Source organism: Lepidochelys olivacea (assembly GCF_965140295.1).
Source record: "Lepidochelys olivacea isolate rLepOli2 genome assembly, chromosome: 7".
NCBI classification, from domain to species: domain Eukaryota; kingdom Metazoa; phylum Chordata; order Testudines; family Cheloniidae; genus Lepidochelys; species Lepidochelys olivacea.
In genome coordinates, this window is record NC_140417.1 from 114,079,099 (window position 1) to 114,100,276 (window position 21,178).

Genomic DNA, 21,178 nt, shown 5'->3' on the forward strand with positions numbered 1-21,178 from the left:
CAGAGTGCTCACACTGATCTAGTTGTGGATGCTTGCCACTAATCACCGGATCCTTGTAGAATAGCACAAGATCCTGTCCTTGCCACTTTGTAGGTCTTATACTGCCAGTGACCTTGGACTTCCCTACCTCCTTCATCTGACTCAGACAAAGATGACAAGGGAGAACAATGCTTAGTGTTTTTCAGCGTTAGCATTTACTGTACAATGCAGCATTAGCATTTGCTGTAGTAATATTGTCAGATTTCCTGTAAGGGGCAACAGCCAATGAATCTTGAAATCTTGAAAAGCGCTTGATGGGGAAGGAAGTTATTCTAGTTGGTACTCGGTTGGTACTCGGTTCATTTGATCATTTGCTATTGCAATAGTGCCTCACACTAGACATATGCACTTATATAGCCTAATAATCAACGCATTACTTCAGCTTTACACCAGCAGCTCCATTGGCTTCAGTGGTGGGATGCTCATTCTCCATGGCAAGGAGAACGTGGAAACAATGATGAACACAGGCATGGTAGCTGGACCCGTTCCAGAATGGGCCGAAATATTTGTAACTCAACCCTGGTTTGGGGTTTTTTTTACAAACCGGTAACTCAGACCAGGCTCACTAAGAGGTTTGCAAACTATCTGGTGGAACTGGGCCAAGTGTTGAGGGTTCTCAGGCTGATTCACTGTGTTGAGTAGAAATGACGTAAAATGTGGCGGTCCTCAGCTGAGTTTTTCGTTTTGAGTCCTAGGGCATGTTTGAACAGTGTCATGAAGATGTGTGACTCTAAGCACACACAAATCTGGCCCAGATCCCCAACAACTTGAAACCACTGAAATTTGCAGAAATCTCATCTAACATCACATATGCTTGGTTCTAATAATACTAGACCCAGCATGCCAGCAATCAGCAGAGCAAACATTGCTTTGTACAGCTGTGATGTGAAGTCTCTGTTTCAAGAAACAACACCTCGGGGAAACCCAATAAGACAGATAAACCAATGCCTTAGCCATCATATGAATCCAGACCTCAAGAAACAACTTTTCCCTGAAGGCTCGACAGAAACCCTCTCCTGCCTAAAAATGAAGAAGAAGTTGTTGCTATTAATAAACAGAAAAGAGGAAGGAGAGTGGGATTCATTTAATTGTAAGGGCAGAATTCTTCCTTTCGTTTTCAGCAGTGGCAATAGTTTGCTGGAAGGTGCTTTAAGACAGTGATATTTATGGATCCTGCCTTTCTAATATGGGAGGGGGAACCGGGTAAATGCAGAAGAGAACTTCTGCTATTTGGAAGGGGTTCAGATTCTGGGGCCCACAGTCCTGGTTTGATTTATCTATCTTTTAAATTCTAATGACTTCCTCAGGCGTATCACAAACACTCCTGTTCTTGTCACGTCTCCTTTTGAAGTTGGATTTCCTAACGCTGCCTTTTCTGGAGGTTTCCTGCTGCCAGTCCGCTGACTAACCCAACTCAGTTCTATTCTTTCCCCCCCACCCCTCCCAAATAATCTCTCTTCTGTTCAGTTTCAAACAGCGACTTTTCCTGTTGCTTGCTGCTGATTTGGGCAAGAAAGGTACCATGCCATACTCACTCAATCTGCTCACAAAGGGCAGATTAATAGAGGAACTACAGAATGGCCAAAGGTGCAAAAAAATGCTGTGAAATATTGGGAAGCTGCCCTAACGTAGCCAAGGCCTGGGAGAGATTTAGGGGCGGGGGTTGTGTGTGTACATGAAGGTCAGCCATGATCAGTAATGCTCGGAGGTATACACCTAATTATTGAGTTTCCTTGCTTTGACATAAGAATCAATAACTTGAGGAGGGAGCACAGGGGTAAATGGAAGCGTGTATGTTTCTACATGCATTGCAATCGCTGCTTTATCTTACAGCCTGTCACTTTAGGGCTGCTCCTATCTAGCTAGGTACTTGTGGCCCTTATCACCACAGTATCTGAGCACCTGCCAATCAATAGATTTTTAGCAACACAACACTCCTGTGAAAGCAGGGAATGCTAGCCCCCATTTTACAGATGGAGAACTGCGGCACGGGGTAGATGAAGTGATTTGCCCAAGGTCACACAGGAAGTCTGGCTGATTTGGGAGTTGAACCTAGCTTTCCTGAGTCCACATCCAGTGCCCTATCATCATCGCAAATCCCAAAGAGAGCTGGCATCCTTGCAGACCGAGTGCCACCTGGATTGATCTCTGGCAAAGTGTCCTGTCCACAAGACCATCTGTCCTTCCCAGTACCATTTTGCACCATCACTGAACAGTTTTAATGGGACTTTCCCTGGGTTGCACACCCCTTTTTGTTGAACGCATCTTCTCTTTTACTCATCCCACCTCCCTGGGTGACTAGGAGGAGTTAGACTCCTTTTCCACAACCAAGGATGGGGACTCTTGCATTGCATTGACAGACCTGCTTTCTGACTAACCTACGTGCAACTCTCATCACCCACTCGGATGAAAGTAGATGTTGCAGCAAAAACAGAAGGCCGAATTACATTGTGCATCAGCAAAAATATGATCAAAAACACCCTGCGTGAAACTAGCTTGCTCGGGGAGCCTCTTAGGTTATTCTTGTGGCATTCTTCATGATGGCTCCTGGTATAATTTTACAAAGTACGTACCATGCTGTTGGCTTGAATGCAGAGGTGGCAAAATCTATCAGAAGCTGGTAGCTGGGACAGTACCATCTACACATTTCCTTTTCTATGCGGGGGGGAAACCCCTCTTGACTTGGCACTTGCTGCTTGGGAACCTCAAAGGCTATTGTTCAGGATGGAGGAGTATATGAGCTGAGAAAGGATTTCGCAGGCCATTGAACACTGCAGTGCAGCTGAGGGGGTCGATCAGTGCCTGCACCCTTCATCACAAATGTGCTCCCACAGCTGCCTATCTTAGCCCTGTGATATTTATTGCGTATGAGTCGTGCCTCTCCCACGCTCCAGGGGCGTAGTATGAATGTTTGTTCCAAGCATGTGGACTGAACCAATCTTGTCCCCAAGTCCTCCCTGCTGTTGTTCCTCTTAGTGAGCAATTACTCATGCAAGTAGTTCCACTGAAATCAATGGGAGTAAATGCTCACCGGTGTAACATAGGGTGACCAGATAGCAAGTGTGAAAAATTGGGACAGAGGGTGGGGGGTAATAGGCACCTATGTAAGAAAAAGCCCCAAATATCTGGACTGTCCCTATAAAATCGGGACATCTGGTCACCCTAGTTGCACATCAAATCCAAGGATGATTAACTTCTTCCCCCTCTCCCCCATTCAACTCACTTTCAGTTTCCTCAGCTCCCCACCCATGTCTCAAAAAGCTGGGAAAAATAGATAAGGCAAAACAAATGAAACAAACAAAAACCACAACCTCAAAATTCTCATGTTTTCTTAGCCTCGTGAGGATTTTCAAGCTCTGTGGTGCTGCATTCTCTGACTTGCCATTGATTTGCCTTTGGGAGCTGGAGTTTAAATGAATAACTGTTTGAGGGAAGGTTGAAATATTGACTAACTATTTGTGGTAGCAGCCTGTGGGAAAGGATTGATACAGGAAGACTTGTCGGTGGTGGTTGGGAAAGGAGAATGCTGACACCATTCTCCCCCCCCGAACTGTGATTTTCTGGATCCCTTCTCTATGTTGTAGAGAGTGATGTCATTCTCCAAAACTGTAGTCCTCCCTTAAATGGCATCACTGAATTCAACTGATCAGAATGGAGAGAGCTGTGATCTGAGTACAGGACGGGATGCTTCTGTCAGCTCTCTTTCTCACTTGTTTTGTGGCTGGGGGCAAGTCACTTCACCTATTACTCTGTTTCCCGGCCTAATATTACCAGGGTTGTGGCTCTTCATCTTCAAAGTGTTTGATAAACATCCATGAATGAACATTTGTACATGTCACCAGTATTAATATGATCACTTGCGGGTGCTTTGTGTTTGCAAGATAGTAATCGTAGGCTCAACTGAATTAATTCCACAGCTGAAGGCAGAAGGAGTCTTTTTCAGCCAGAATATTGGTTTTACTAAGTCAACAGGGAGCACCTTCAAGTTAACAGCTATTATAAGGTTCTTAACATGAACATTTAAATTAAATGTCCTTATTTTCAATGAAAAAAATGGCAAGAATCTGAATGGGCTCCCAAGCTGTGGAAAGGGGGAAATCATTGAATATTGGAAAAAGGATGAACATTTTTGCCTGTCTGCCCTTCATGCCCCATTATCTCCTCTTCCCAGCCTTTCCATTTACTTACTTCCCTTACCGGAGTGTTTGTCAGGACCTTTTGAAGATGTAAAGAACAACACAAGTGATGAACGTCATTATTTATCAAGATTAATTATTGCTTTGTCTTTTCAACAATGGATCCAGCTCCTTGAACTATCTGTGGGTGAGAGAGTGAAGCTTTCCTAAAAAATCTCTTTCTCAGGAGGAAGTTGAGCTGGTGAAAAGCTTCTCAAGGGGCTAGAAAACTATAGTCCCAGGCTGTGCATTGTCCAACTGGATGATTCCGTCCAGCCCCCATGAAGTAGAACAAAATGGCGTTCTCCACCTAGTGTGACTTCCCATGCACAGTATATGCGAGGTCATGCTGCACAGAGGACACCATTTTGGACTGCCTCAGGCATGCAAGTGACTTGTCATGGCATGCCACTGCACAGGTCACTGGGTTCTCCTTATGTGCTTTCTATGGATCTAGGCCCAGTATGGATAGGCTACTTCCCTCCTCTGCTGTGCTGCCAACCCATCCTCTTCAAGGAGCAGCAGGCCTGATAAACCCAAGGATTTCCTCTTCTATACCTTTTACTTATGAAGGGAACAGAGGCCAAGATCAAACCCACTAAGATCTTATTGAACTTTCCCTGGGTAGCTGCAGGACAGGGAGAAAGAGGATAATGTATGTAACAGAAGTGACTGTTGCACTGGGCCCAGGTAAAGTAGTGGTGCCTCTCCCCACTACGGAGCAGGATCTCCACTCATATTTAACCATGTGAACAACTGCACATATCACTGAGCTAAGCAACTTCTGCTATGATCTGCCTGATCACGCCCCTCTTCTAGAACAGAGCAGAAGACCTTCCCAAGCCAACTAACACTCAGTGCAGAAGTTCCTGTGGGAATTACCTCCTTGCTTTTAGACATGCTGCTCTTACCTGGGAATCTTTCATTACGCGGCAAAAATCAGGGACATGGAGCTGATGGGAACATGACATAAGCCTGGCTTTGTACAGCACACGGTTGAGAAAGTTGAGCACAGGACTGGATTCTCCCTAAACCTACCCCGATGAAATCAGGAGCAGAGCTATTGAAGACAGTGGAGTTGCACTGGTGGAAAATGGTGTGAGGAGAAAATCAGACTGACAGTAACTAAACGCCACCTATACAATTGTGCGGGCCACATTCTGGACTGATTTACACCCATAGCAATCAAGGGGATGTAAATAAGTGCAGGATATGGATCATGCTTTGCAAGTGGGCTTTTTTACTTGAGTCAGTCAGCTCCTGCCTTTGTATCCTAACAGTGAAGCTATATTAAGGTGCACAGGAAATGAGGGAAAGTTCTCTCAAACGCAGCAAAACAACCATTTACCGGATAAAAGAGATTTTGTTCCTTAGCCTGTCTTGGATTTTGTTTACATGAACAAGAGCCAGTTATCCAGAGTGGAAATAATATTCTGCATTAAACCTCTGAAACCCATTACATAAACACTGCAAAGGTATTGCTAATCCTATCATAGATTTAAGAATTAGATCATTGTTTTCATTTAATGTTTCAGCAGAAAATCTGCAACAAGAAACTGCTGATGAACAAGTTGAAGCCTTTCCAGGGAGCCCCATTTCCTTGGGACATTTTTAAACTCAGATTTGACTCTTTAATCTCCCTTTTGTATTAACAAACCTCCAAGGAATCATTGTGGCTTGGCTATAATTTAGCCAGTCTGGTGACTTCTCTTTTCTCAGCATTAGAGCCTAACGAATACTTACCTCATCCATTGTAATTTACATACTACCTCAACACATGTTGCCATAAACCCCTCTCACCTTCCAGCTTGTAATAACAGATTGGACTGGCCTGCAAAATTCTGATCCAAAACTGGAACAAGGGCTGAACTTGCCCTAGAGGTCAGAAATGTTCAGGTCTCAGAGGACGGTGGAGGTGGAGGGTATAGCAGGACCATCTTGGCTTGTAAGTGCTCAAAGTGAGGACCTGGCATAAGAGCTGATCTTTCTCTAAGGAAGACAGGCCAAGTCATGCCTTGCTTATCTAGACAGCCTGCCACTGGATCTCTCTCCCCTCCACATCTGCACAACCTGGAGCATTAGCAACATAGCACTGTGCTATGCCACGCTTCCATTCCTGGGTGTCCATGCCCATGGGTTCTTCCTCCTTTGCAATCAACTCAAGTAGAAGGGGCATTCTGCGTCAGACATTGGTGACATTCATGGGGAATGGCTGCTCACTCCACCCCCATTCAGCTGTGAGGGACTGTCTCTCCCGTTCCAGTTGAAGTGGGGATGGAGATGATTGAAGAGTAGAGGAAGGTGTTATCACACATCTGCCTTGTGGCTCTCTGGAGGCTCTCTGCTTCTCTTGTCACCTCAGCACTGTGTAATGCAGGGGATCATTTAGGCCACAGTAGGTTGTGCTGCAGAATATAGGGCATGAAACTACATGGTACAAATGGCTTTTTTTCCCCTCTCAATTTTAGCTGAATAAGTTGGAACATGGAGCGTTTCAGATGGACAAATTGCTCCAACACAGTAGCTCAATCAAAGGCCAGGAATGGCAATTCAAATTCTATTATTATTAATAATCAAAATAATAATCAAGTTGAGTCTACACTATTTAGCCAAAAATATTGTCACAGTAATTCACAAATGTGAATGGTGATTGGGAATTGTTTAAGATCACTTTACTAGTTGCCCAAAAAGCCACACTCGAGGAAGAAGGCCGTATTTGTTAAAAAGGGGAGGTGAAGGCAGCTATAAAAAATACACACAAAAAAGAAAGAGGAAGTTGATAGTAATGAATATAAATCAAAAGCTAGGAATTGTAGAAATTTGGTAAGGGAAGCAAAGGGACTCAAGGAGAAGTCTATGTCCCTCACAGTTATGGACAATAATGAGGAGTATTTAAGTATATTCAAAACAAAAGGAATCCTAGCAAAGATGCTGGTCCATTGCTAGATGAAAATGGTAGAATGATCAATACTAATGGAAAAAAGGCAGAAGTGATTAATAATGGGCTCTTCAATTTTGCAGAGAAAAGCATCACATGAGCCAATGGCTGGAAGTTGAAACTAGACAAATTGACTAGAACGAACGCATAAATTTTTAACGCTGAGCATAATTAGCCTTTGGAACAACTTACCAAGGGTTTGGGGTGGATTCTCCATGGCTGACCACTTTTAAATCAAGACTGGATGTTTGTCTAAAAGATCCACTCTAGGAATGAATTTAGGGAAGCTCTATGGCCTGTATTCTATAGGAGGTCAGACTAGAAGATGATCACAGTGGTCTCTGCTGGCCTTGGAATCTATGATCTATGAAAAGGAATTGAGAAATATTCATATTGGTGCATAACTGGGCAATACTCAGCAGCTGAAGAATATGGCCTTGGCAGCACCATTTTTCTATCCAACTCAACAGTTCCGTGCCAGAGCTATGGCATGGTGGAAAGGCTGGATTCTGTGGCATGTAAAGATGGTAAAGTGGGTGGGATTAATTTTCCCTAGCAATGTGGATGCTGGGAGAGTTGTTTGACTGAAATACTCTGAAATCTGGTGGAAAGAACCCTACTTAGACTGTAAGATCTTTGTTCTATGTTTGTATAGCTCCTAGGATAATGCAGTCCAGGGCTGGGGCTCCCATGTGCTACCGCAGTATAGATAAATAATGGCCCAAAATCAAGAGTCAAGTCCTAAAAGAAAGTTATGAGTTTGATGTACAAATCATGGGATTTGGAAAACTGACCAGACAAAATCTGGGGTTTGAAGTGATTGAGGAGAATGTGAGTTACATTGCACGGACTGTCACTGTGGCAAATGATGTCACTTATCAAATATTGCTGTTCTCCCTTGCACGATACACATTTTAAACTGTGCCAGCTGGTTTGCACTACTAAATAACCCATATGCTGTGTTATGTCCTCCTGGGCAGCTGTAATTCTGCCTAGAAATAAGTGTAATGTGAGACTGCAGATGTGACCATCCTCAGGTGCAACAGGAATAAAGATGTTGCCCTGCTGTTAAATATAAGGGATCACACATTATGTGCCAGATCCTGCTCTCATTGAAGTCAATGGGAATTTTTTCAATGATCTTAAAGGGAGCAGGACCAGCCTTTATTATGTTTACAGTTGTAAGTAGGGGGCTGGGATCTTCTGAGGCCTCACAGTGTTAACTGGTCTTGGAACCCTGCTGAGAGATGCTAAATGAGCCAGTCCTTCTGACTCACTATGGGAAGTGGAGTTTGTTAGTTTCACCATATATACAAGAGAAATGGAAGTGGCAGATAGGGTTGAGACATATGAAGGGAGAAGTCCTGGGAACTACTAAGCCGGAGAAGGCATGTGCTGAAGCTTCTGTTGTTTTATATTATGTCATTAGGAAAGAGAGGAATTTTGACTGTGAACAGAGTGTGTAGATTGTGTTCTGGAGTGGGTTTGCCAGCCCCCTGTACACAGTTGCGTAATAGGATGCCAGAGGAAATAACTGGTTTGCATATTGCCACAATGACTAATGCTCAGAGTCTAACTGAATGCTCCCTGCTGTCCCTCTACAGAGGATTGATGAGGATCATATGAAACATTTTTGACAGTGGTTGAGCAAGAATATTAAGAGATGAAACGTAGCCACTAAAAGCCCTGCGATGGCACCTGTTAACCAACATCTCATAGTACTTGGCATACATCCCTTCCCTGTGAAATAACAGTGTAATCATACCCATTTTACAGATGGGTAAGCAGAGGCACAGAGTAAGTTAATATGGCCCATCAGTGTAACACAGGGAATCAGTGCTGCAGTGGAACCGGAGGGGGAAAATCGCATATCCCTATTCTCAGTCCTTTTCTCTGAATGCAACAAAGTTGCTTCAACATTTTTTCTTTTGCCTTCTGCAATGTTTCAGTTGCTCATTTTAAGAAAGGATGGTCTTGAGCCATATAAAAGATTGAAAACACGAGAAGAAAAAGATAGGAAGGATACTAACTAGTATTAAGACTCGGTGGTATGTGGGTCCCTCCTCCTTGCATGTCTGACAGATTCCTTTAAATTGCATCTTGCCTGCAAGAAAGAGATCCTGCTCCAGCTACTTTGGGCAGGGTTAACCCCCTTTATTTCTTTGCTTCAGGTACGTATGGCAGAATTTTGCTCCTGTACTGTAACTGGCAGTAATTATGATAGCACTAATCATTAGGAGTTTGTGGTCCCACAATCATGATAGCTGGTGAACTTGTTGTAGAGAGGGGAAGACTGAGCTACCAAGGAGGGTCCCACAGCCAAAGCCCCCAACGTCCTCAGGGAAACCATGTTTCTAGCCACGTGGCTGATGTGCCAGTGGCTGTGGGCACCAACGTGTAAAAATAGACACCAATCTGTGGTGCTTTCCCTGCTGGCGCAGGAGGGCAGGAACAGGCTGCTGGGTGGGGTGGGATAAAAGGTGCACTGGGAATGGGGAAAGTCCCATGACTCTAAATCTGCCTCAAATGCACTCCAGGAGCTGCTGGTAAAGTGCTATGTGACCATTTAAGAGCAGCCACCCTTCCTTTACTGATCTGCAGCAGCCCTTCATTCAGACATCTGCAGAGCAGCTCTTGTGCACGGCAGCCCCCTGCCCAGGTAGGAGCCTGCCACCCGCACCAATTGTATTGTCACAGAGTTAGTTCCCCACGTCTCTGTTCCCACAGGGTTGAGCTCAGCCAGAAGACCATATGTTGCCCATCTGCATGGAGCAATCATTGGATCTCCCACTCCCACAGGTTAACTAAAGGAAACAAAGGATAGGTGTATGAAAAATACTGGACCAAGTTTGTTGTTAAGGGACAACTCTCCCCAGGGCTTTATTCATGGTACAAAGCCCTGTGCTTGTCTCTCTCAGTCACGTCCTGTGCATGATTCTGTCTTGAAAACAGCTGTTTTATATGATCCACTGTCCTTTCTGGGCATGGTTAGAAACCACATTAGACACCAAACAGCTGTCTCTTAGCATACAGGGCAGCTGGTCTCTCTAGCTCCCCCACAAAGTCAGCAGCATGTAACCCTTCTGGTGAGTAGGGAATGGGCATGGAAAGCAAAAAAACCCCAGAGATCACACAAGAGAGAGAGAAAAATAGAAAACAAAAGGGGGGAAAAAAGCAACCTGAGGAGAGGAAAAGGTCAGGGTAGGGGGAAGAGACAAGGTGACTGCTGTAGGGGAAGGGTTGCCTACGTGCCAAGCCATCAGATGGTTCAATTCAGGAGCAGTTCATCTTGGTTTCCTTGGCCAAAATTTTCCCTCCCCCATCATGCTGCTGTGGGTATTTGTCTGTCCAGACTCCACCCCAGAAGTGTCTGCTAAGTGTCTGCTGGGAGCATGTAAAGCTTGAAATACATGCACTTACAGGTGCAGTGCTTATTGTCATAAGCAGTCCCCTTGGCTTCAGGTCACTGAGCCATGCTACAGGATACTCAGTTACATGGCTATATGTATTGGTGCAACGGGAAGTAACTCACAGAATTAAGCGCTACGCCTGGTAGTGAGTGCATGCAGGAATCAGCCCACAGACTATTTAAAAAGCTGTTGGGGATCTTTTGGGACGACAGGTGTTCTATAAAGATGCTGTTATGAAGGGGATGTGCCACTGGCCTTATTCAAATCTCGTGCAAAGAATTTGCTTGCCAGAGTGAGACCTCCTGTGGCGCGGCTGAGTCTGGTGTGATGCACTGCCTGGGTTGTAATGGAAAGTGTGAGAGACCCATATCTCTGCGGGGCATCGCTGTGTTTGTCATGAAAGCTACAGTAAGTGACCCAAAGGCGTGGGATCGCTCAGAGAAAAGCCCCTATTTCAGCCGTCTGAGTGCTTTTCATGCTTTCTCTCCCCCTCTTCCTCCCCGTCCCCCCCCCACCCCGCGGATGCTGTTTCTCATCTTCCGATTGAGCAGGGAAAGTAAGTCTGTTGTTTGTTCAGAAAACTGAAAAGCCTTTTGTGCATCTTCTGCTGCCGGTTAGTTAAAGTTCAGAGTTTCTGGGTTAGAGCTGCTGGCTCGTCAATAAGATTCTTGTTCAAATGTCCAAAGCAGCCCACGCAGAGCTGCTTGGGCTCAACTGTTCCGTTCTCAGCCTATGACCAACAAGACACATTGTCTGCCCCTCTTCCTCCATTTCGGGCTTTGCAGCAAGATCAAGCCAAACGTTTCCAACTTGGATGTGGAGAGCCAGGCAATTAAAACCTGATTTAGGCACCTCAGTTGAAGTGGTCTCTCTCTCTTTTTTTCTGACACAGCTCAGCATTTTGAAAACCCAGGACAATTTATTCAAGTGCCAAAATGTGCTGAGGGGCTTCCTACAGCTGGTTGAAAATGGGGGGAAGTTTACAAACATTTTGAAATTTTGAAGTTGTTTCCATTTTGCAAAGCGCAAAAATGCCCCATTTTTCTTTGTGAGGATTTTTTAAATATAAGTTTGTATCTTAAACATCAAAATGGTTATTGGATTTTTGTTTGCTGGAAGTTGTTGTTTTTTTTTAATAAATAAAAATTTTCTATAATCCTTTTAAATTTTTTTATTGAAAACTTTATGAAAATATTCCTGAAGAACGTGGGCAAAAGTTAATAGTTTTTCATAAACTGTTTTAATTAAAAAAAAATTTCATTCAAAGAAGTGCCAAGTATAATTCCTAACTTGACACACCCAAGTTTGAAAATTGTAGCCTAAACTTGCACCTTCCAGTGGCCTTGAATTGATAACATCAAAACCAAGTTACATTGTGGTGTACAACGTGTGTTTAAAGGTTCTGCAGTCCATCTTCCTACTCATGTTATGGCACCTATCCAACCTATGTGAGCATCATTCTACAGCAGTACCATGTTTCATAGAATCATAGAATATCAGGGTTGGAAGGGACCCCAGAAGGTCATCTAGTCCAACCCCCTGCTCGAAGCAGGACCAATTCCCAGTTAAATCATCCCAGCCAGGGCTTTGTCAAGCCTGACCTTAAAAACCTCTAAGGAAGGAGATTCTACCACCTCCCTAGGTAACGCATTCCAGTGTTTCACCACCCTCTTAGTGAAAAAGTTTTTCCTAATATCCAATCTAAACCTCCCCCAGTGTAACTTGAGACCATTACTCCTCGTTCTGTCATCTGCTACCATTGAGAACAGTTTAGAGCCATCCTCTTTGGAACCCCCTTTCAGGTAGTTGAAAGCAGCTATCAAATCCCCCCTCATTCTTCTCTTCTGCAGGCTAAACAATCCCAGCTCCCTCAGCCTCTCCTCATAACTCATGTGTTAACTCATGTACTGTATAGAACTGATACGTTTGCTATGTACCAATTGGCATGCAAATGCAGCTTGCTTTTAAAGTATGTACTGTCCGATCTTGCTCCTGTTGAAGTCAATGGAGGAATCCTGCCTTTATGCTGTGGCTATTTACCATTTTCACAGCTCATCTTTCATAGGAATCTCAAGTGGGTAAGGTGGAGAGATGGCTGCTTATTTGAAGAAGTAAGTGCTTTGTTATTTTGGAAGACAGTCTCTTCTAAGGGTCATCCAGCTGTTGCAGCTGTCACTGGCAACGCATCTGGCTCTTCTCACGATTAGAGAGAATAGCTTTCTTCCGCTGTCACCACAGAATACTCTTGCCTTCCCAGCAATAGTCAGCCCTTATAAATGTCCCAATTAGCCGAGTAAGAATGGGGTAGATCCCCACGGTATGCTGCTAACACTCACTATTCAGGGATTTGAATGCTCTCTCTAAATCGGCTTTTACCCAGCACACAATCCTCAGAGGGTCTATTGATTTTTTTTTTTCCCCTGCAGCAAAGAAAGAAAACCAAAGTGAGAAGGCACCTGCCTTCTGCCAAAGCAGCCTCGTGGGAGAGCGTAGAATGCTGCCATCTTAGAATGTTTACTAGGGGAAACCAGAGAATGAAAGGCTGCTACGGAAAAGCCTCCGCTCTACATTGTATTGAGTAGACGCTTTCAAGGGAATCTGACATAGCACAGTTCCCTCTGACTGATCTGTGAGGAAACGCCTCCACTGTTTCTGCCTGCGGCAATTCTAAGAATCAAAGGAGCACGGTCAGTTTCACTATAGCTCTGGACATCCCAAGGGGGTTGGAAGAGTACACTATACTCACCAGATGGGGCTACAGAACTAATAGTACTTCTAGCCCCCTCCAGGATACATATGGTGTGAGAGAGGTGCTTGATTTCATCTCCCTTACCCCCCCTCCCCCCATCTTAATGCAGCCTGGGACAGGCATAAGAGCACGAAGTACTCTATCAGTAGTAGCGTTCTGCTTTCAACAGGAATCAATGCCCCCGATCGCTTAGAAATTCTTCCAGTGCATCTCTTAAAGGTTTGAGCAAAGGTGGTCTTGGGGTAAAGGCACTAGAGTGGGATGCAGAAGGACTGGGCTCAGTTCCTGGTTCTGCCACAGAATCCCTGGGCAAGTCACTTAATCTCTCTGCGTCTTGGTTTCCCATCTGTAAATAAAGGGGAAAGTAATGCTTCCTTTTTTGTACCTTGTGTCTGTCTCATCTGTTTACAGTGTAAGCTCTTCAGGGCAGGGGTTGTCTGTTACTACGTGTTTGTACAGTGCCTAGCACAATGGGGCTCTGAACTTGGTTGGGATCTGTACCTTGACATAAATAACTGGTAATAATTCATTTCGTTTAGATTAAATGAACTAGTTCAATCCCGTTCAACAGGGATTTCTGAAACACCTGTGTGAAGGTTAATCCTCAGCCTGCCTTCTTGCTTCCTTAGAATGCCAGAGTGTGAACTGGATTCTTCAAATTAGACATAGATATGTATCATCATCAGAGCAGAATGGCAAAGATTAGAGGCTGTTGGAAGGAATATTTTTGTAACCCTATTTAATGGTCATTTACCTTTGAACAACATTAATGTTGGGCATAACTTGTGGTTACTTGACAAAGAGTGTGTTGCCTCTGGATCTGATGTGAACTGGCTAGTTTTTTGGCTCTGGTTTCACATAAACTGGATAGGCAATACTTTGAGGCTAGAGACTTCTTTTCATCTACCAAGCATAGCCCTAGACTCGTGCCAAGATGGGGTCAGATGCATTGACATCCAAATGTCGTGAGTGGAGCGTGTAGCCTTTGTGTGGAAAGCAACTTTGTTATTGCAACATTAAAGTCCCCGGCTTTCCACGTGTCACTCTAGCAACGAGGATGCTTTGCTGGAATGAAGTGGAGTTATTGGAATAGGCTGCTTCTAGGAAGCCATAATAGAAGTAGCAGTAGTAAAACTGGATAGAATACATCTTCAACTCATGCTTTAGAGTCAAATGTCGGATGGGAGAACTTCAAAAGCATCCCAGAGACTGATTTGTAAACCCACATATCTCTCAGGGCTGCCAGTCTAGCCCATTCTCTTGGACTCACTTTCCTTGTCCTATGCTTTGGTGACCATCTCGATCCAAACTAGAGCAAATGGGTTTAAGGCCAAATTGTTAAGGGTCTGCTGCCACAGACTCCAGACTAGACGCTGTATGGGGTTTGGCAGATCCGTATAGTTCTTTTCCCCAGTTACCTGGTTCCCTCATGGATCTGAGCTTCCTAAATGCCTTTTAAACATTATTTTAAATGTCTAGGGGCCCTTTGAATGATTGTTGCCTAGTAACCACATGTTACAGGGGACAGATGGTCTGGTGGTTAAGGAACTGGACAGGGATTTAGGGGACTGAGGTGCATTTCTTGACTCTATTACAGAACTCCTGGATGAACTTGGGCAAGTCCCTTAATCTGGGCCTCACTTTCAACAGGCTAAAAATGAGGATGATAATCTCTAGCTCTCTCTCAGGGTAGGTGTGATTTTTAGATACCATGCTGATAAGTACTGTATGAAAACATCACATAGATAGGAGCTGCGATTCTTAAAAGGAAGGTGCTAGACTAGGGTAAAAGTAAAGCCCCACATGAGGTCAGATGCACAAATCTCATTGACTTTTATAAGGACTCGTGTTCCTAACTCCCTTTCTGTACTTTGGAAAAATCCCACCCTGATTCTACTAGTCCCATCCCCTTCCCTTGCTGCTGCTGCTGAACCCTTGCTTTCTAATGTGCTAAACAAAGGCCATGGAGATGTTGGCTGAAGAGCGCCATGGGGCTGCAATTTGAATCAAGTGGAGTGCTGCGTGTTGTCAGAAGCCCCACAGGGACATGACCAGAAAGGCAGGCCTAGCTACATCAGTGATACCTTACCACATGGTCGCTTCTAGACCACCAGGGTGAGAAGGCAAAAACACAGGAGGAAGAGACAGTCCATGGTTAGGACACTAACCAAGGACTGGAGAGACCTGGGTTCAATTCCCTACTCCAGCACAGACTTCCCATGTGACCTTGGGCAAGTCACTTAGCTCATCTGGGCCTCAGCTCCCCATCTGTAAAATGGGGATAATAGCACTGGCCTGTCTCCTGGGGTGTGGTGAGGATAAATACATTAGATTTTGAGATGCTCAGGTACTATAGTCATGAGGCAGTATAAATATCCAAGATACACATTCAGGGCAGAGGGGAGCCACTGAGGACATTTGGATCAGGCTACTCTAGATACTTTCCAGACTGGTTTGCCCATCACTAGGTTCAATATAGTGTTCACACAGTGGGACAAAGCCTCAGCTTGTTGAAATCACTGTAGCTCCATTGACTTCAAAATTCTACCTTAGCTTAATGTAGAGACACTTCTGGACCATTGCTAATTCTTACCCACCTGCTGTGATTTTTCTTCTTCTTCCTCATTTCCACCAAGTATCCCTTTGGCTCCCTTCATATTCATCCTTGAGACTTCATCTTCACTTTCCCGCTTGTGCTCATTGCTTTCTTATTAAAATTAGCACGTTCCTTCCTCTCTTCCTTCTTCCCTCTGAAATGAATAGTTCCATTCATTGCAGTGGCAATTTATTTGTACAGGTATCAGGTTTGGATATGGAGCGTCCCACTGAGATCAGAGAGAGATTTGCATAGGAACAGGCCACGCATACATTGCTGTTGTTTGAAGATGAGCTGAATGTTTTTCCTTGAAGGCCCTGATCCTCGTCCATTGAAGTCAATCGGCATCTTTCCACTGACTTCTGTGGCTGTTGGATCAGGCCCTAAATGAGCTGTTTGAGTCACGGGAAACCTGAAGACAGCTTTGGCATTCTGACTCCACTGCTGGAAAATGTAACCTATTGCATGAGCTGTGTTATTCGTAAGAGATTTGACCCTGTGTGCTATAGTAGTTCTAGATGCCGGGGAGAAGCATGAGGTCATTTTCCATAGTAATGGGGGATGCGGGGAGCAAGCATTAACCTTAAGGAGAAACACAAACTCTATCTTGACTTCCATGTGGGCAGCTGTTGGGGAAGCTGACTGACAGCTGTAGCTCCGAGATAAACCGTGGTGTTGTTTGGGTTGTGCTCTTACTGTTATCGTTACTTATATGTAAAGTGTCACGTCTGGTAGAATAAGCTAATAGGACAGTATATTTCGGCCTTGTCTCCAGTGGGATTTTGCGCCAAGTCCAGCAGTCAATGGCCAGCCACCCAAGTCACTGCACCAGTGCAAATTCCACTGTAGACTGGAAAATTGTGATTTACACTGTGGTGTTTCGTCTGTTTGCTGGACTCTCAGAGAATGCCTGAGAGATGCGATAGATATCAAATAATCACCCTTCTGTTTTAATCACAGTTATTGGTAAAATCCCAGTATTTACAAGTAATTCCCCATTTCCACTTGCTTGTGAAAAGCACTGGGACTTCTTGGTATTACTGGTACCTGATTTGTGTTGCAATGGGTTATGTCAGGTCACGAGACAAGCCAAGACAATGCAGCACAATGCAGACATTTGAAGGTGCCCATTGGTGCTCAGCCAGACCAAAATAGAAGTAATCTAATGTAGAGAAGCCACTATAAAATGTAAAGGGCTCCCAGGCAATAGAGCAAAGGCTCCTGAGCAAACTAAGTTGGATTATATACATTGATCTGGAGGCAGTAGACTGGTGTTTACAGTCAAACCCAGGAGCAATGGTAAATTGTTGGATCCACAAAGTTAGCCAAATAAAATCAAATGGCGTTAGAGTAGCAAACACTTGCTACCACCCAGTATATGGGCTTCTTACACTCCCTCCCTCTTAGGGCATGTCTACACTTACAGCTGCTGCAGCGCGTGGGGTGAATACGCTCTATGCCAATGCGGGAGAGCTCTCCTGTCGGCACAAAAACCACCTCTGCACGCAGCAGAAGCTATGTTGGCAGAAGCAGCTCTCCCACCAACGTAGAGCCCTGTGCACACTAGTTCGTATGCTGTGTAATTTATGTCGCTTGGGGGTGGAATGTTCATACCCCTGAGTGACAAAAGTTTTGCCGACATAGGTAGTAGTGTAGACATAGCTTCAGTAGGGAAAAAATTGCCTTGTGATTAGGGACTAAGACTGAAAACTAGGCTCTATTCTTGGTTCTGCCGCACACTTTCTCTATAACCTTGGACAAACCACTAATCTAGATGTGTGTCAGTTTTCCTGTCTACAAAATGGGGATATGAATGCTTTCCCTTCTCCCAGGGTGTGGAGATACTTCATTGCTGTTTTGTGTGGGGTGCAGATCTTACTGTAAAGGCTGCCATGGAAATGCTTATAAATAAATAATAGCATCTCCCCATCTTAACCGCTCCATATTTTGTAGCCCCACATCCCCTAGTGGTGCAGCAAGAAATTGTAACAATTAATATGCTTATGCAACGCATGAGCTTGTTGCCAGTCTCTGGTGCAGCATGTGAATATCAGGAAGTGATTGAGTTAATGTACAAGAGGAGAGTCCTAAGAGAAGGAATCACCATACCTGGCTGACTCCTTGCCCTTCCCACCCACTGTCATTCTTATTTGGCATTTCTTTTCTTCACAAAACACTCGGTTCTTTCTGCTCTGGAATGGTCTCCTGCCCCTGTTCCTAACTTACCCCGGCAACAATAGGAGAAATCAGAAGTGAGTAACTGAATGCCAGCTAATAGAGTGTGAGCCTTTTCCCAGAAGCTATTCGACAGGGAACAGTTACATAGAAAGAGGAAGGATTTTCTTATAACTAAAATAAACTGATTGGCTCTGTTTAGTCGTGGTGCTGGGGGCATGATCCACTTGACCTGTTCTCCACTCGCTCTTTAGGTTGTAAAGGGGGTGTTCTTTCCATGGCATCTTTGTCCTGAACACTGATTCAGGAGCTGATAAGTCCTGCACTTGCTTTCACATCCTCTACATCTCCATTCAATGCAAGTGCGAACTGCTGGAAGCTCTTCCGAGCAACATAGTCCTAGAAGACATTGAGTATCATGGGCATACTCTATTTCTTGTGCATGAGTCTTTGGGTCACTGCAAAGATAAAATGGAATCAAATTTGAAGTGGCCCAAAAAGGCAGCGTTCGGAGCTGGACCCCAGTCTGAATCAGGTTGAGACTAGGGCTGAGGGCTCAGGGCTCTAGGTAAAATCATGGTCTCATTCAATGGTGCCAAAACCTTGCCAGCTGCTTTCATGGTAGTTCCAGCAGCGAATGGCCAAACTCTCACAAGATCAGCTGTTCTCACAAGGTGTCTAAACTCTTTGGACAAAACCTTTGTGTGAGATTTCAGCTATAGCTGAACTGGAATCAGAAAACAAATCCCTTCCATTTTGAGATGTGATCCAGAGCCAAAACCCTAAGAATAGGTTCAGCTCAGAGATGCAAATCCAAATCCCTCCTGATCAAAAAAAAAAATGTCAAGAGGTTGGGAATTTGAGGTTCAGTGCATGTCCTCTCTCTAAATGTAACCAGATGTCCCTGTAAAGAAATCATCCCAATTGTTTGCCGTGTCTCCTTTAGCTCTAGAACAACTGCTTACGGAACTTGAGGATTTTCTGAACATACTGAATGAAGAGAGCCTCAGCAGCACAGCTGTAGTGAAAAAATGTTTCCTTTCTGACCTCCTGCGAGTGTACACGAAGACAAGCGGTACGTGTGGAGTCAGAGCGTGGCGGGTGAGAGAGGGGCGTTACATGGGTATTTTTATAAATTGGGACTGGGGAGAGGGGATATGAGAGAGAGACATGGATTTGGGTTTTAAATTGTGTATAAATTACTAGAGCTATATACAAAAATAACCAGAGTTGCACATTTTTAAAAGTAAAGGATTTCCAAGATTCCTGATCATTTCTGTTTTCCTTGTTAAAATTCGGTTTATTTAGTCCACACCATAAGATACACAGGACATGCCGTCTGGCTGAGTTCATATTGAAATTTTAACTCCTGGAATTTCCTGGCTGTTCAGTGTTTAATTTCTCAACATAACATTTTGTAATTGGTAGAGACCAACTGCATTTAGTAGAGACTTAAGTGTACATATACACCCGTGTGCACACAGTTTGCTCCTTTCTATGTGAAAACTTTGCAGCATGAATGGGACTGGCCCACTAAGACATCTCTCCTTCCCTTTGTTTGCAGGTGGCGATGAGGAATACATTTACATGAACAAAGTGACCTCGGTTAAACAAAAGGGTGGACAGGAGAAAGAAGGTGGAGGTATGGAATCTACGGCTACCAATTGCCTGGGATTTAACTTCCCAATGGAGAGAGAATAAAGGGGCATAAGATTTGATCCTGCTCCCATTGACATCAGACATGATTCCCATTGATTTCAGTGGGTGCAGAATTGAGCCAATGGAAGGGGTGGAATGACAACTGTATTTTTACATATTCCATGCTTTTGGCTAACACAGTGAGATTATTCCTGGAAGTAGCACTTTTGAGGGCAGTACTTTGGGATAAAAATGTCTCCTTGCTAAGTATGTAGCTTCATGCAACCCCACTGAAATATTTAAAGAAGTCATCCCATTCTATATAGACCCAAAACAAGTCAATGCATGTCTAAAAATGTTTTTTTTTTATTACTATGTTCAGCATGCTGCTTTGCACCATACCACTGGTGGTTTCAAATAGTCTAAACTGGTGCAAGGTGAATTATTTATGCACAGAATATACATATCTTGTATTTATGTAGCACCCCTTCCCCCACATTCCCAGGTAGATCCTAGCATTTTGCAAACTGTATAAATTGAGAACAATAACCCTGGGTGAAATGCTCATGATGGTTATCCCACAGTTTTTCTGACTAGATCCACCTGGTTTTGCATTCACAACATGGGAAGGAATTCTCCAAAAATTCTGAATTATTTTGTGAAAATTTCTCCCTTTCACAACATTTATGGAAACTCAGAAGGACCACTTATCTCCAAAGCTTCATGCTTATAAATATAGATCAGCCCTTTAGCCACTTCCTATTATTATTATTCATGTTTATTACAGTGATGCCTAAGGGCCAGCTGAGAATGGAGCCCCATACAAACATAAGAGACAGTCCCTGCCCCAAATTGCTTACAGTCTAAATAGACAAGACAGAATGAGGGTAAGGGAAGGGGGACAACACACAAGCAAAGTGAACAATATGATGGCCTGCAAAGATCATGTTAGTTCCATGATTTTTATTGTGTTTAAATCTGCTTCATGCAGCCAAATTGTGGATTAACTTCAAATGCTTCTGGAAATGAGGCCATCTCTTTTTACTATGCGTATGCACAGCCCCATCACAGTGGGTCACAATCTTGGTCAGTGCCACTAGTTGCATTAATTATAATATTAAACCATAGCCAAAGAAGGCCTGCTTGTATCAACCATGACTTGAGCATGGAAATCAGTGGTAATGGAAAGATTAATTTACACGGATTCGCTATCCTGCGTCCAATGACATGTACAAGGCTTGGCCAGGCAATGCAGTGAGCCATGGAGCCGTGTCAGGCTGTTAAAGCCTGCTGTCATTGTTTTTAGTTCAGCCTTTTCCCTATCGTGGGCTGTGAGCCCCCACTTGCAATCATTCCCTAAGGGATATGTCCCTTGCTCTTTCAACCACTTCCCCAGACTAAGTTAAACTTCTAAGTTTTGTTTGGCAAAACTGAAGGCAGTGGCTTAGGTTCTATGTA

The 21,178-nt window shown here is 44.1% G+C and overlaps 1 protein-coding gene across 1 annotated transcript in view; it reads left to right on the forward strand.

Moving 5' to 3' along the window:
• The window catches only part of AFAP1L2 (actin filament associated protein 1 like 2), a 118,498-nt gene that overhangs the window by 53,813 nt on the left and 43,507 nt on the right, over positions 1 to 21,178 (forward strand). The window contains exons 2-3 of the mRNA XM_084634147.1: positions 19,029 to 19,157; positions 19,647 to 19,724. Coding sequence (XP_084490273.1) covers positions 19,029 to 19,157; positions 19,647 to 19,724 — 207 coding nt within the window. The remainder of the gene's footprint in view (positions 1 to 19,028; positions 19,158 to 19,646; positions 19,725 to 21,178) is intronic.